The sequence below is a fragment of the Nerophis ophidion genome, linkage group LG20, assembly GCF_033978795.1.
Source record: "Nerophis ophidion isolate RoL-2023_Sa linkage group LG20, RoL_Noph_v1.0, whole genome shotgun sequence".
NCBI classification, from domain to species: Eukaryota; Metazoa; Chordata; class Actinopteri; order Syngnathiformes; family Syngnathidae; genus Nerophis; species Nerophis ophidion.
In genome coordinates, this window is record NC_084630.1 from 20172244 (window position 1) to 20187523 (window position 15280).

General features: G+C 42.0%; 1 protein-coding gene across 4 annotated transcripts in view; it reads left to right on the top strand.

Moving 5' to 3' along the window:
• rptor (regulatory associated protein of MTOR, complex 1) overlaps nucleotides 1-15280 on the top strand; it is a 480971-nt gene that overhangs the window by 229144 nt on the left and 236547 nt on the right. For all 4 annotated transcript variants that reach the window (XM_061880673.1, XM_061880675.1, XM_061880674.1 and 1 more), the window contains exons 10-11: nucleotides 688-832; nucleotides 9246-9321. In XM_061880673.1, coding sequence (XP_061736657.1) covers nucleotides 688-832; nucleotides 9246-9321 — 221 coding nt within the window. The remainder of the gene's footprint in view (nucleotides 1-687; nucleotides 833-9245; nucleotides 9322-15280) is intronic.

The window sequence follows — 15280 nt, forward strand, 5'->3', positions numbered from 1 at the left end:
CAGTTCACTGCGGGCCCGCAGGCCACGCCCCCTCCACAGTTAGCTTCAGAATAACAATGTTACTACAAAGAATAAGAGACTTATTATACTATAGAAATGTTGGTCTTACTTAAAAATGCACGCTTTTAGTTGTGTTCAGTGTTAAAAAAATATTATATGGCTCTTATGGAAATACATTTTAAAATATTTGGCATTTTCTCAGCCAAAAATGTTCCCGACCTCTGCTCTACATAAAACAAAAATGGGAAAGAATTCCACTTTCAAGGCTTCAACAATTAGTTTCCTTAGTTCCCAAACATTTATTGAGTGTTGTTAAAAGAAAAGGTGATGTAACACAGTGGTGAACATGCCCTTTCCCAACTACTTTGGCACGTGTTGCAGCCATGAAATTCTAAGTTAATTATTACTTGCAAAAAAATATAAAGTTTATTATGAGTTTGAACATCAAATATGTTGTCTTTGTAGTGCATTCCATTGAATATGGGTTGAAAATGATTTGCAAATCATTGTATTCTGTTTATATTTACTTCTAACACAATTCCCCAACTCATATGGAAACGGGGATTGTACACTGAAGTATTTGATCAAATGTTTATTTGTTTGTATAGCATTTTTTTCCATTTGTAAAGCCATGTGTTTGTGTTGAATGCATCTTACTAACACCTCCCCTGTTGTCCGTCCATGTAGATTTGTTCCAGAAGCTGTTTCGCCAGGACCTTCTGGTGGCCAGTTTGTTCCGCAATTTCCTTTTAGCCGAGAGGATAATGAGGTCGTACAACTGCACACCAGTCAGCAGCCCACGCTTGCCTCCAACGTACATGCACGCCATGTGGTAAGACCCGCTCACGCCGCTCAGGGTATGCTGTCATCCTGGCACAGCAGAAGGTGTCCTCGGAGCGCTTCTTTCCCCCCCCCCCCCCCCCCCCCCCCCCCCTCCATCCACACTGCAGTAAATGACAAAATGCATTCTTGATTAGAGCAGATATTCGCTGTGTCGCAATCCATATTTTACCTGCTGCAAAGTAACTTTCTTTTAAAAAGGCCTTGTAGCGATATAAATGCCAGCAGCCAAAAATTAATGAAGCTCATTTGTACACCGCCTTCCGCCCGATTGTAGCTGAAATAGGCGCCAGCGCCCCCCGCGACCCCAAAAGGGAATAAGCGGTAGGAAATGGATGGATGGAGGGAAATGGTCCCTAGTGTGTGAATGTGAGTGTGAATGTTGTCTGTCTGTCTGTGTTGGCCCTGCGATGAGGTGGCGACTTGTCCAGGGTGTACCCCGCCTTCCGCCCGATTGTAGCTGAGATAGGCGCCAGCGCGACCCCAAAAGGGAATAAGGGGTAGAAAATGAATGGATGGATGGATGGATGGATGGAAATGGTCCCTAGTGTGTGAATGTGAGTGTGAATGTTGTCTGTCTATATGTGTTGGCCCTGCGATAAGGTGGCGACTTGTCCAGGGTGTACCCCGCCTTCCGCCGGATTGTAGCTGAGATAGGCGCCAGCGCCCCCCACGAACCCAAAAGGGAATAAGCGGTAGGAAATGGATGGATGGATTATTTTTTGGAGCAATGACACTTCAAAACAAGTTACACAACAATTATTGGGGATCCAAAAGGGTCCCACTCATTAAAGTGTTAAAAAATAAATTATACATTTCTTTACTGTTTACTTTTAACACAATAATCTCGAGATCAACTTCAGATCTGTCCGTCCATTATAAGTTTTATTGTTGTTTATGTTTTTTGTTTGTTCATTTTAGGCCCTTCTGAGAAAAAAAAAAAAACAGCTCAGTTTTTTATATGGCAAACACAAAATATGCAACATTTTCCCCCAAAAAATATCTCAAAGTGGAAAATTTAACGTGATATAATTGGAGCTTTGATTAAATCAATAATTCATAATGACATTGATTTTGATTCATTATTATTTTTTAAAGAAAAACATGGCAGCTTTGTGTTAGAGTAAAAATTGCAACATTTTCTTGTTACATTTCACTCGTTTGATTCTTTATCACTTTTTAGTTTTTTAACATTTTTCAATCATATTTTTAAAATGTGCCGTGGGGCCGTTAAAAAAAGACCTGCGGGCCACACTTTGGACACCCCTGCTTTAGGCAAAGCACACGCATGCATAATGTGATTACCACCAGGCTTTGCATAAGCCCAGCTTTAAATCCAGGTGTCTATCTATCTGTAATCAAAGGAGGTGGATTTGAATGTAAGACATCCATCTTGTGGTGATAGTTACTACGCTTGATTTGTTTACGCACTTCCGGGTTGACGATTTCTGGAGGTCAGTTTATGAGACGAACGAGAAGCAGACAAGCTGTGTTAGCTCTTACAATCCTTGGAAAATATAAGTTTGTAAGTTAACTGTTTAACTTGTTTATATACTTCAATATTTAGGTGGTTCCATTTGATAGCAATATGTTTATAGAAAGACATTTTTTGTGCACTGTTTTAATGGATGTTTTGAGGATTAAAATGGCTGACAGTCATATTTTCAACACTCAGAAGTATTTGTTTTGTTTGTTGTCGATGTGGCTTGTGCAGCCCTTTGAGACTTGTGATTTAGGGCAATATAAGTAAACATTGATTGATCGATCCATCCATCCATCTTCTTCCGCTTATCCGAGGTCCAGTCGCGGGGGCAGCTGCCTAAGCAGGGAAGCCCAGACTTTCCTCTCCCCAGCCACTCCGTCCAGCTCTTCCCAGGCCTGCCGGTAGACATAGTCTTTCCCAGTGTTCATTTAGACAGCAAAATTTGATTTAGTTTATAGTAATAGTCTTTTGACTAAAATGTAATTTAGTTTTGGTCATAATTTAGTTATTTAAATTGTTTTAGTTGACGAAATATCATAAGATTATAGTCGAGGAAAACTACAGTAGATATAGTCGACTAAAGGGTAATATGTAAACTTTCCCTTCAATTTCTGAAAGTCAAAGCAAAACAGCGGAAAAATCACCGATACAAGTCGTATTTTGATGAAAATCATGTCTCAAATTTAGTATTTCACGAGGAATCCGTGTAATAAACGGGATAACGTCGAGTGAGTTGTATGTTGTGGAAAATGCTTTCCTGTGTGTGGATTTCGGGGTGATTCGACTGTAAATGTCGCTTCAAGTTTGTTGTGTTTTTCCCCGTAATTCTCGCGCTGCATTTTGTTACACCGCGTCTTGTTATCTTTGACGTCAAATATAAAATTTCCCCATATGTCCTCTCTCCTCTTCCTCCCCGGCGTTGACATGTTGTCTTCTGCAGCGCATTCCCGTTTACGTAACTTCCTTACCACGTCGCTCTGATTGGTTCTCTTCCCAACTCCTCCCGCCTCTTCTTAACCAAATGAGTTCCGATTGGATCTCGTCTCTGGCAGACATTTTCGTCTCGTTTTTATCCGTTGACGAATATGTCAATACACCTCGTCATGGTCTTAGTCCACGTAAAATATTTTTTATTTAGTTATTGTCTCGTTTTAGTAAAAAAAAAAGGTTGTTGACGATAACTATGAGGAAAATTTTTCGTCAACAAAATTAACACGGGTCTTCCCAACATGTCCTGGGTCTTCCCCGTGGCTTCCTACTGGTCGGACGTGCCCATAACACCTCGTAGGGAGGCGTTCGGGTGGCATCCTGACCAGATACCCTAAACACCCTCGTAGGGAGGCGTTCGGGTGCCATCCTGACCAGATGACCGAACCACCTCATCTGGCTCCTCTCCAAGTGGAGGAGCAGCGGCTTTACTTTGAGCTTCTCCCAAATGACAGAGCTTCTCACCTTGTCTCTAAATCTTAAGTCACCATAAATGATTCCCGGGCGCGGCACCGCTGCTGCCCACTGCTCCCCTCACCTCCCAGGGTGTGATCAAGGGGATGGGTCAAATGCAGAGGATAAATTTCACCACTCCTGTGTGTGTGACAATCATTGGTACTTTAACTTGATCTCTAAGGGAGAGCCCCGCCACCGGGCCGAGGAAACTCAATTTGGCCGCTTGTACCCATGATCTTGTCCTTTAGGTCAGTGGTCCCCAACCTTTTTGTATCCGCGGACCGGTCAACACTTAATAATTTGTCCCGCGCCCATTTTTTTTTTTTTTTTTGTCATGAAAAAGGGAGGTTTTTGTGCTTGGTGCTCTAATTGTAAGTGTATATTGCGTTTTTTATGATGATTTAATAAAAAAAAAAATAAAAAAAATAATTATTATTTTTTTTTTAATAAAAAAAAGTGGTTGGGGACCACTGCTTTAGGTCATAACCCAAAGTTCTTGACCATAGGTGAGGATGGGAACGTATATCGACCGGTAAATTGAGAGCTTTGCCTTCCGGCTCAGCTCCTTCTTCACCACAACGGATCGATACAGCGTCCGCATTACTGAAGACGCCGCACCGATCTCACAATTCACTCTTCCCTCACTCGTGAACAAGACTCCGAGGTACTTGAACTCCTCCACTTGGGGCAGGGATTTGAATGTAAGCAACATATACAAATACCTTCCGCTGTTCAAAAGAAATAACTACCACACCCGTTATCATCACAAAGTGGCTTGGGAACGCCTCGGGATCCCTCGGGAGGAGCTGGACGAAGTAGAGGAAAGTTTGGGCTTCCCTGCTTAGGCTGCTGCCCCCGCGACATGACCTCAGATTAGCACAGTGGTTCTCAAACTTTTATTGTCATCCCCCACTTTGGACAAGGGGGAGTTTTCAAGCCCCACCTGCCCCCATCGCCCAAACAGAACGCTAATGCCAAGCTTAACATTTTCAAATTTACTGAACATCAAGTAACATCAAGTTGTATACATTCTAACTCAATAACATAAAATAACATCAAGTTCAATATCAAATAAAATAACTGCAGCTGTGGTATAACTTGCATCAAGTTCAATAATAAATCAAATAACTTGCATCAAGTTCAATAATAAATCAAATAACTTACATCAAGTTCAATAATAAATTAATTAAAAGTGCCACTTTTTCGTGTTTTGATAGAATTTACCGCGCTCACAACATCTGTTAAAACCTCATTGAGTTCAGGACTGAGCTGCCTTGACGCGAGTGCTTCCTGGTGAAATATTTTTTTTGTATTTGCTAAACAGCAAATCTTCGCACAGTGACTCGCCATTCATAAAGCGGACGTATCACGTATGCGATGAACAGGCAGTCTTTATTGCCGTCAGAAGCTTCGTCCACTTGTAAAGCAAAACGTTTTTCTTTTAATTTGTCTACGAGTTGTTCCTCAAGATCACTTGCAATGTCGCATATACGTCTCGCAACTGTGTCGTTTGACAGTGGGACGGCTTTTAATTTTGCTGCGCTTGTCTCGTCAAGCATGACTGACACCATGTCTATTGCAGCGGGGAGAATTAGCTGCTCTGCTATTGTGTGTGGTTTTTTGCATTGAGCAATTCTGTATGCAACTCTATATGAAGCCAATTTATCCATTTTGTGTAATTGTGGTCCACACATTAGCCTGCTACCCATCTGCGGGAAAGTTTCTTCCGCTTAGCCCCGCCCCCATTAGTTACTGTTGCGTCTGTCTAACTTTCGCTCCGACCTAGAAATTTGAAGCCTACAAGAAAAATAAGTAATTTACATTAATTTATATAGCGGATTTCACAGACACAATCACAAATGGATTTACAGTTTGTATAGAAAATGGGGTTGTAAAAAAAAATTCAAAGAATATAATAAAAAAAAATTAAATACAAAATTAAAGTGAAATTTCCTCCCATTCCTCGCCCCCCACCTGTCATGTCTCTATTCCCCACCAGTGGGGCCCGCCCCACACTTTGAGAAACGCTGGATTAGCGGAAGAAGATGGATGGATGGATATTTCAAATAAATGACTTGATAGCACGATGCACAAGAACTGATAACTTCACACGTCTCTTCACTCTGTTCTTGCATCATTCTTATCCCTTCACTTACACAATCAAATCCCCCACTAGCTCGTCGTCTTGTTCTTATATAAATATTTCACCTCACTCGTTACCCGTCTTACGTCGGCAATCAAAGACATCTCTCCGCCTGGCGGGCCAAGTTGTTGTGTAAAAATAAGGGATGCTTTATCGTGAAGAGTCCCGCCCTCGGTGGCAGTGATCATTTCCACGTTGATTGCCGGAACAATTAAGACCCGTGCCTCACCGCAGCAGGATTTAGGAGCACAAAATGACAGGAAGCTACAGATAAACAAGAGTAAGAGAGCAATAAAAGGAGAGATAAAAGGCCATTCGGAAAATACAAGTTTGATCCGGAATGTTAGACAGGGAAGAGGCAATCAAACAATTTGGGGGTTGCTGGATCGATGCCCAAACACAAGCATTTGTTATTTAAACGTATTTCAATCGGGGAGAGAGAAGAAACCCCCCGACTGATGGCTCCCTGTGGACAATCCAGTGCGTGTGTGTGTGTGTGTGTGTGCGTGTGTGTGTGTGTGTGTGTGTGTGTGTGTGTGTGTGTGTGTGTGTGTGTGTGTGTGTGTGTGTGTGTGTGTGTGTGTGTGTGTGTGTGTGTGTGTGTGTGTGTGCGTGTGTGTGTGCAGCACTCTCTGCGGGCAACAGAGACAAGAGCTGAGTCAGCCTCACACTTTGTCTGCTGACTGCTGTCCACTTCTCTCATGCACCACACACATTGGCAGGTTTCTGTGACGACTTACTCATCGCTACTGGCAGCCGTTATGGCTTTCATATTGGCTGATTTGACTCCTGTGCTTCGCTTCCACTGTATCTGCACTGCAAGAAGTCAGTGTTCAAAAACAAGCAAAAAAATAAATACAAAAATTTAAGGTATTTTATTTGAATTAAGCAAATTTATTCGGCTTGTCAAGACTTTCCAAAACAAGTAAATGTAGCTAACCTCAATGAACCCAAAAATACCTTGAAATAAGTATGCTCTCACTAATAACACATGTACTACTACAAACCCCGTTTCCATATGAGTTGGAAAATTGTGTTGGATGTAAATATAAACGAAATACAATGATTTGCAAATCATTTTCAACCCATATTGAGTTGAATATGCTACAAAGACAACATATTTGATGTTCAAACTAATAAACATTTTTTTTTTTTTTTTGGAAATAATCATTAACTTTAGAATTTGATTCCAGCAACACGTGACAAAGAAGTTGGGAAAGTGGCAATAAATACTGATAAAGTCGGAAAATGCTCATCAAACACTTATTTGGAACATCCCACAGGTGTGCAGGCTAATTGGGAACAGGTGGGTGCCATGATTGGGTATAAAAACAGCTTCCCAAAAAATGCTCAGTCTTTCACAAGAAAGGATGGGGCGAGGTACACCCCTTTGTCCACAACTGCGTGAGCAAATAGTCAAACAGTTAAGAACAACGTTTCTCAAAGTGCAATTGCAAAAAATTTAGGGATTCCAACATCTACGCTCCATAATATCATCGAAAGGTTCAGAGAATCTGGAGAAATCACTCCACCTAAGCGTCATGGCCGGAAACCAACATTGAATGACCGTGACCTTCGATCCCTCAGACGGCACTAAATCAAAAACCGACATCAATCTCTAAAGGATATCACCACATGGGCTCAGGAACACTTCAGAAAACCACTGTCACTAAATACAGTTGGTCGCTGCATCTGTAATTGCAAGTTAAAGCTCTACTATGCAAAGCGAAAGCCATTTATCAACAACATCCAGAAACGCTGCCGGTTTCTCTGGGCCCGAGATCATCTAAGCTGGACTGATGCAAAGTGGAAAAGTGTTCTGTCGTCTGACGAGTCCACATTTTAAATTGTTTTTGGAAATATTCGACATTGTGTCATCCGGACCAAAAGGGAAGTGAACCATCCAGACTGTTATCAACGTAAAGTTCAAAAGCCAGCATCTGTGATGGTATAGGGGTGCATTAGTGCCCAAGGCATGGGTAACTTACACATCTGTGAAGGCACCATTAATGCTGAAAGGTACATACAGGTTTTGGAACAACATATGCTGCCATCTAAGCGCCGTCTTTCATGGACGCCCCTGCTTATTTCAGCCAGACAATACCAAGCCACATTCAGCACGTTACAACAGCGTGGCTTCGTAGAAAAAGGAGTGAGGGTACTTTCCTGGCCCGCCTGCAGTTCAGACCTGTCTCCCATCGAAAATGTGTGGCACATTATGAAGCGTAAAATTCGACAGCCGAGACCCCGGACTGTTGAACGACTGAAGCTCTACATAAAACAAGAATGGTAAAGAATTCCACTTTCAAAGCTTCAACAATTAGTTTCCTCAGTTCCCAAACGTTTATTGAGTGTTGTTAGAAGAAAAGGTGATGTAACACAGTGGTGAACATGCCCTTTCCCAACTACTTTGGCACATGTTGCAGCCATGAAATTCTAAGTTAATTATTATTTGAACATTTTGTAGTGCATTCAACTGAATATGGGTTGAAAAGGATTTGCAAATCATTCTATTCTGTTTATATTTACATTTAACAGATTTCCCAACTCCTATGATAACGGGAATTGTATACGAGTACATATTTTCTATTGTTTCGTTGAAAATAAAACAGCAAAGTCCATTTGGCTGTCATCTGTTTTAATTATGAGACACACTTGTGTCAAAATCACAATTTTTTTTTCATGCTTGAAATAAGAAATGATTACTTAAAAAAAGTAGTTTCATACTCGTGAGTGTTCATTTTTATTTTTTTCAATTATAATATAATATAACGATCGGAATCAAAATTGGATCCAGCCCTAAGATATACACTACAACATATGATTGCAATGCCCCCCCCTCGCCCAGTAACTATAATTAGTTTTAAATGTACATTTGCCAAACCTTTCCACGATGAAGCTGTTCAAGATCGAAACCATTCCAGAGCTAATTGTGATTGCCGTCAGCGGCTGTGCGTCACATTACACAACTGTGCATCACGTTACACAACTGTGCATCACATTACACAACTGTGCATCCCACTACACTACTGTGCATCACATTACACAACTGTGCATTACAGCACAGCGCCAGGCAGCAGAGAGAAAACCGAGATGAAGAGAATAGAGAAGCAGAGATGGGGGTCTACATTGTGTTACATAACCCTATGAATTAGTAATGATGAACGTGTTCCAACACTAAAGGTTCCTTGCTGCCCTCTCTTGGCCGCCGGGGTAGAAATATACTGCAAAGAACATGAACACACACACATGTTAAAGAGTTGTGCTGCAAGCACTATGTTTTGCATATTTGTTTCCACGGGGTCTAATGTTGTGTTGTGTGTCACCTCCCACCAGGCAAGCGTGGGACCTGGCTGTGGATATCTGCCTGTCTCAGCTGCCGACCATCATCGAGGAGGGCACAGCGTTCAGGGTATGTTGGCTCCGGAACTGTTTGTAACATGTTTTATTCTGTCCCAGGTGTCACGAGTGGTATCACTTACCAATGCAGTGTTTTTCCCCAGAAAATGTTAGTTAAAGGGGAACATTATCACCAGACCTATGTAAGCGTCAGTATATACCTTGATGGTGTAGAAAAAAGACCATCTATTTTTTTAAACCGATTTCCGAACTCTAAATGGGTGAATTTTGGCGAATTAAACGCCTTTCTGTTTATCGCGCTGGAGGCGATGACGTCAGAATGTGACGTCGCCGAGGTAACACACCCACCATTTTCATTTTCAACACATTACAAACAACGGGTCACAGCTCTGTTATTTTCCGTTTTTTTGACTATTTTTTGGAACCTTGGAGACATCATGCCTCGTCGGTGTGTTGTCGGAGGGTGTAACAACACTAACAGGGAGGGATTCAAGTTGCACCACTGGCCCGAAGATGCGAAAGTGTCTGCTGCCAGACCCCCATTGAATGTGCCAGAGTGTCTCCACATTTGACCGGCGATGACAGACATGGCACAGAGATGTATGGATAACCTGCAGATGCATTTGCAACGATAGTCAACGAAATCACAAAGGTGAGTTTTGTTGATGTTGACTGCCAGCTAATCGATGCTAACATGCTACGCTAATCGATGCTAACATGCTATTTACCGGCAGTGCTAAAGCAGATATGGCACAGAGATGTATGGATAACCTGCAGATGCATTTGCAACTATATTACGTTTCCTTCCACCCACATTTAATGCGAAAAAAACACTTACCAATCGACGGATTTAAGTTGCTCCAGTGTCAAAAGATGCGAAAGTCCTGATCGTTTGGTCCGCACATTTTACCGGCGATGCTAACGCAGCTATTCGGCCATGCTATGGCTATGAATAGCGTCAATAGCTATTAGCTCAATAGCTTCAGTTTCTTCTTCAATACTTTCATACTCCAACCATCTGTTTCAATACATGCGTAATGTGTTGAATCGCTTAAGTCGCTGAAATCCGAGTTTGAATCCGAGCTAATGTCACTATATCTTGCTGTGGTATTCCCATTGTTTGTTTACATCGGCAGCACTGTATGACGTCACAGGGAAATGGCCAGTGTCTTCGCAGAGAGCGAAAATAAGGCACTTTAAAGCTTTATTTAGGGATATTCCGAGACCGGTAAAATTTTGAAAAAAACTTCAAAAAATACAACAAGCCACTGGGAACTGATTTTTATTGTTTTTAACCCTTTTGAAATTGTGATAATGTTCCCCTTTAAGGTGGTGAACAGGGTGGGTGGGTGTAAGGATCAATGTAACTCGGCCTTGTGTTTTCCGCTCCATTTGCTGAATGTCGATATACGTAAAGTAAAAACAAAACATTCCTAGTTACCTGAGATACTAAAATAATGACTTACAAAGTCAAATTAATGACTTACTGTAAGTAAGCAATAAGCGTTTAAGACAGTGGTTCTTAACCAGGGTTCGATCGAACCCTAGGGGTTCGGTGAGTCGGTCTCAGGGGTTCGGCGGAGGTCAAGACACACTCGACTCACCGTGTAAATACAAACTTCTCCCTATCCCTATGGGCGGTTTAGCTCGGTTGGTAGAGTGGCCGTGCCAGCAACTTGAGGGTTGCAGGTTCGATTCCCGCTTCCGCCATCCTAGTCACTGCCGTTGTGTCCTTGGGCAAGACACTTTACCCACCTGCTTCCAGTGCCACCCACACTGGTTTGAATGTAACTTAGATATTGGGTTTCACTATGTAAAGCGCTTTGAGTCACTAGAGAAAAAGCGCTATATAAATATAATTCACTTCACTTCACCTATCGGTGTATTACGGATACGGCAACAGCTGACTGATTTGCAGGTGTGTAATTTGTTGTGAGTTTATGTTGGTTTTGTTGTTTGAACAACAACCATCATACACGGTTCATTTTGTGCACCAGTAAAAAAAAACATGGTAACACTTTAGTACGGGGAACATATTCACCATTAATATAGGTGCTTATTAACATGCAAATTAGTAACATATTGGTTCTTAAAACGTCTTTAAGTTCTTATTAATGCCTTATTCGGCATGGCCTTATTATAACCCTAACCCTCTAACCCTGGCCCTAACCCTAACCAAATAAATCTAAATTAAGTCTTTATCGCTTAGAGTATGTTCCCCTAGTGTCCAAATAACTCTAAATTAAGTCTTTGTTACTTAGAACAGTGGTTCTCAAATGGGGGTACGCGTTCCCATGGGGGTACTTGAAGGTATGCCAAGCGGTACGTGAGATTTTGCAAAAATTATTCTAAAAATAGCAACAAATCAAAAATCTTTTTTAAATATATTTATTGAATAACACTTCAACAAAATATGAATGTAAGTTCATAAACTGTAAAAAAAAAAAATACAACGATGCAATATTCAGTGTTGACTGCCAGATTTTATAATTGAATCACTTGTTTATTTTTCAACAAGTTTTTAATTATTTTTATATCTTTTTTTCCCAAATAGTTCAAGAAGGACCACTACAAATGAGCAATATTTTGCACTGCTTTTACAATTTAATAAATCAGAAACTGATGACATAGTGCTGTATTTTACTTCTTTATCTCTTTTTTTCAACCAAAAATGCTTTGCTCTGATTAGGGGGTACTTGAATTAAAAACATCTTCACAGGGGGTACATCACTGAAAAAAGGTTGAGAACCACTGACTTAAAATATGTTCCCCATACTAAAGTGTTACCAAAAACATAAACTTTGTCTTGACTTTGAAAATAACAAAAACATTTCATTTTTCACTAAAGAAGGGTTCGGTGAATGCACATATGAAAATGGGGGGGTTTGGTACCTCCAACAAGGTTAAGAACCACTGGTTTAAGAAAAAAAGTGTTAAAAGTGGGGCCATATGTCTAACTCTATTTATCCATCCATTTTCTACCGCTTGTCCCTTTTGGTGTCTTTGCTTAATTTATTATAGTATTTGGGAAGCTTGTAGTAAGTGTTATATTTTTTATCAACATGTGATAGCAGGGACCCTGCCATTCAAAACTAGGCTGCTACATTACTAATGAGTAATGTAACTATAGCTGAACAAATAGTACAATAGCAACAGGAGAGTTTATTTATCCCTAAACACCATGGAGTTCATGTACGCTTTATGATGCATGCTGTGATTTTATGCATCAAGTGTTCATTCAAGGCTAAGGCAAAATGTGGAAATATATATGGTGTATCGTGACATGGCCTAAAATTATTGAAATATTCTACCTTGGGGATGTTTCTCTGACCAAACTCCCTCCTGAGATGTTTGCAACCCAAGAAACATCTGACTTCTGCACTTACCAACAAGCTTTTCCCCGACAACTACCAAGTAACAAACACTTCCATCCATCCATTATCTACCGCTTATTCCCTTTTGGGGTCAAACACTTACATCTCTGAATCATTCACAAATTCGTTCATATCCTACATTTGGTCTCTGAATGTAATGAGAAAATACCGGACTATACCAGACCTTTTTAAAGAGGTACACTTACAACTTTAAACGATCAAATACTTTCCTCCACTGTTTATAATCTACAATTCTATACAGCCAAAATTAATGTCGACCACAATGACCATACAGGTTATAAGAGTAACAAGAAAAAAAGAAAATCTATTGGAGGAGAGAACAAGACAGAGAGAATAAATGTACTTTATTAGCCCTCTTTGGCTCAATTACAGAGCTGGAAAGTGATTTTTAGCTCAAGTGCAGGAAGATGAGAAGGGATGAGGATGTAAAAACTGTTCCCATGGGAGCCATAACGAAAATGCCCACCTCAGAGTGCCAGGTGTGGGGGGGAGGGTGGGGGGTAGGACCAGATCAATGTTATTCCACTTATCTGGTAAGATTTTCTACGGGATTTTGGGGTGTGTTCATTTGTTTCAAAAAAGTGGCATTGAATTTCACCTTTCCACATGCACAATTCAACGGGCCTGAAAATAAGTAATATGAAGAGTTTATTTAATACCACCCAGTCTTTAAATCTCAGCATTTACTGATAATTAATTCAAACTTTGTGGGATCAATGTATTGAATACCCTTAGAATAATTAATATACACTATATACACCTGCCTTGACTCACATAAGAACTTGAAGTGCCATTCCATTCCTAACACATAGGGTTCACTGTAATGTGGGTCCATCTTTTGCAGCTATTACAGCTCCAACTCTTCTGGGAAGGCTGTCCACAAGGCTGGGGAGTGTGTTTATAGCAATTTCCCACCATTCTTCCAAAAGCGCATTGGTCGAGAAATTTGGCTCTCAGTCTGTGTTCTAATTCCTCCCAAAAGGTGTTTTATCGGCTTCAGGTCAGGACTCTGTGCAGGCCAGTCAAGTTCATCCTCACCTGACTCTGTGTATGTCTTCATGGACCTTGCTTTGTGTACTTGTAATGGCCAGAGGGCTCTATCGTTTGTATATATATATATATATATATATATATATATATATATATATATATATATATATATATATATATATATATATATATATAGATATATATATTGCCGGATACGCCGGATAGTCGAACCTCGGATTCAGGAGGAACAGTGTGGTTTTCGTCCTAGTCGTGGAACTGTGGACCAGCTCTATATTCTCTGCAGGGTTCTTGAGGGTGCATGGGAGTTTGCCCAACCAGTCTACATGTGCTTCGTGGACTCGGAGAAGGCATTCCACCGTGTCCCTCGGGAAGTCCTGTGGGGAGTGCTCAGAGAGTATGGGGTATCGGACTGTCTTATTGTGGCGGTCCGCTCCCTGTGCGATCAGTGCCAGAGCTTGGTCCGCATTGCCGGCAGTTAGTCGAACACATTTCCAGTGAGGGTTGGACTCCGCCAAGGCTGTCCTTTGTCACCGATTCTGTTCATAACTTTTATGGACAGAATTTTTAGGCGCAGTCAAGGCGTTGAGGGGATCCGGTTTAGTGACCGTACGATTAGGTCTCTGCTTTTTGCAGATGATGTGGTCCTGATGGCTTCATCTGACCGGGATCTTCAGCTCTCACTGGATCGGTTCGCAGCCGAGTGTGAAGCGACCAGAATGAGAATCAGCACCTCCAAGTCCGAGTCCATGGTTCTCGCCCGGAAAAGGGCGGAAGGCCATCTCCGGGTTGGGGAGGAGACCCTGCCCCAAGTGGAGGAGTTCAAGTACCTAGGAGTCTTGTTCACGAGTGGGGGAAGAGTGGATCGTGAGATCGACCGGCGGATCGGTGCGGCGTCTTCAGTAATGCGGACGTTGTACCGATCCGTTGTGGTGAAGAAGGAGCTGAGCCGGAAGGCAAAGCTCTCAATTTACCGGTCGATCTACGTTCCCATCCTCACCTATGGTCATGAGCTTTGGGTCATGACCGAAAGGATAAGATCACGGGTACAAGCGGCCGAAATGAGTTTCCTCCGCCGTGTGGTGGGGCTCTCCCTTAGAGATAGGGTGAGAAGCTCTGCCATCCGGGAGGAACACAAAGTAAAGCCGCTGCTCCTTCACATCGAGAGGAGCCAGATGAGGTGGTTCGGGCATCTGGTCAGGATGCCACCCGAACGCCTCCCTAGGGAGGTGTTTAGGGCACGTCCAACCGGTAGGAGGCCACGGGGAAGACCCAGGACACGTTGGGAAGATTATGTCTCCCGGCTAGCCTGGGAACGCCTTGGGATCCCCCGGGAAGAGCTAGACGAAGTGGCTGGGGAGAGGGAAGTCTGGGTTTCCCTGCTTAGGCTGTTGCCCCCGCGACCCGACCTCGGTTAAGCGGAAGAAGATGGATGGATGGATGGATGGATATATATTGCCAGTCACAATTAACTTGTGCTCAGCTGGGAAAATAAGTATTCATTCATCCATCCATCTTTTTCCGCTTATCCGAGGTCGGGTCACTGGGGCAGTAGCCGAAGCAGGGAAGCCCAGACTTTCCTTTCCCCAGCCACTTGGTCCAGCTCTT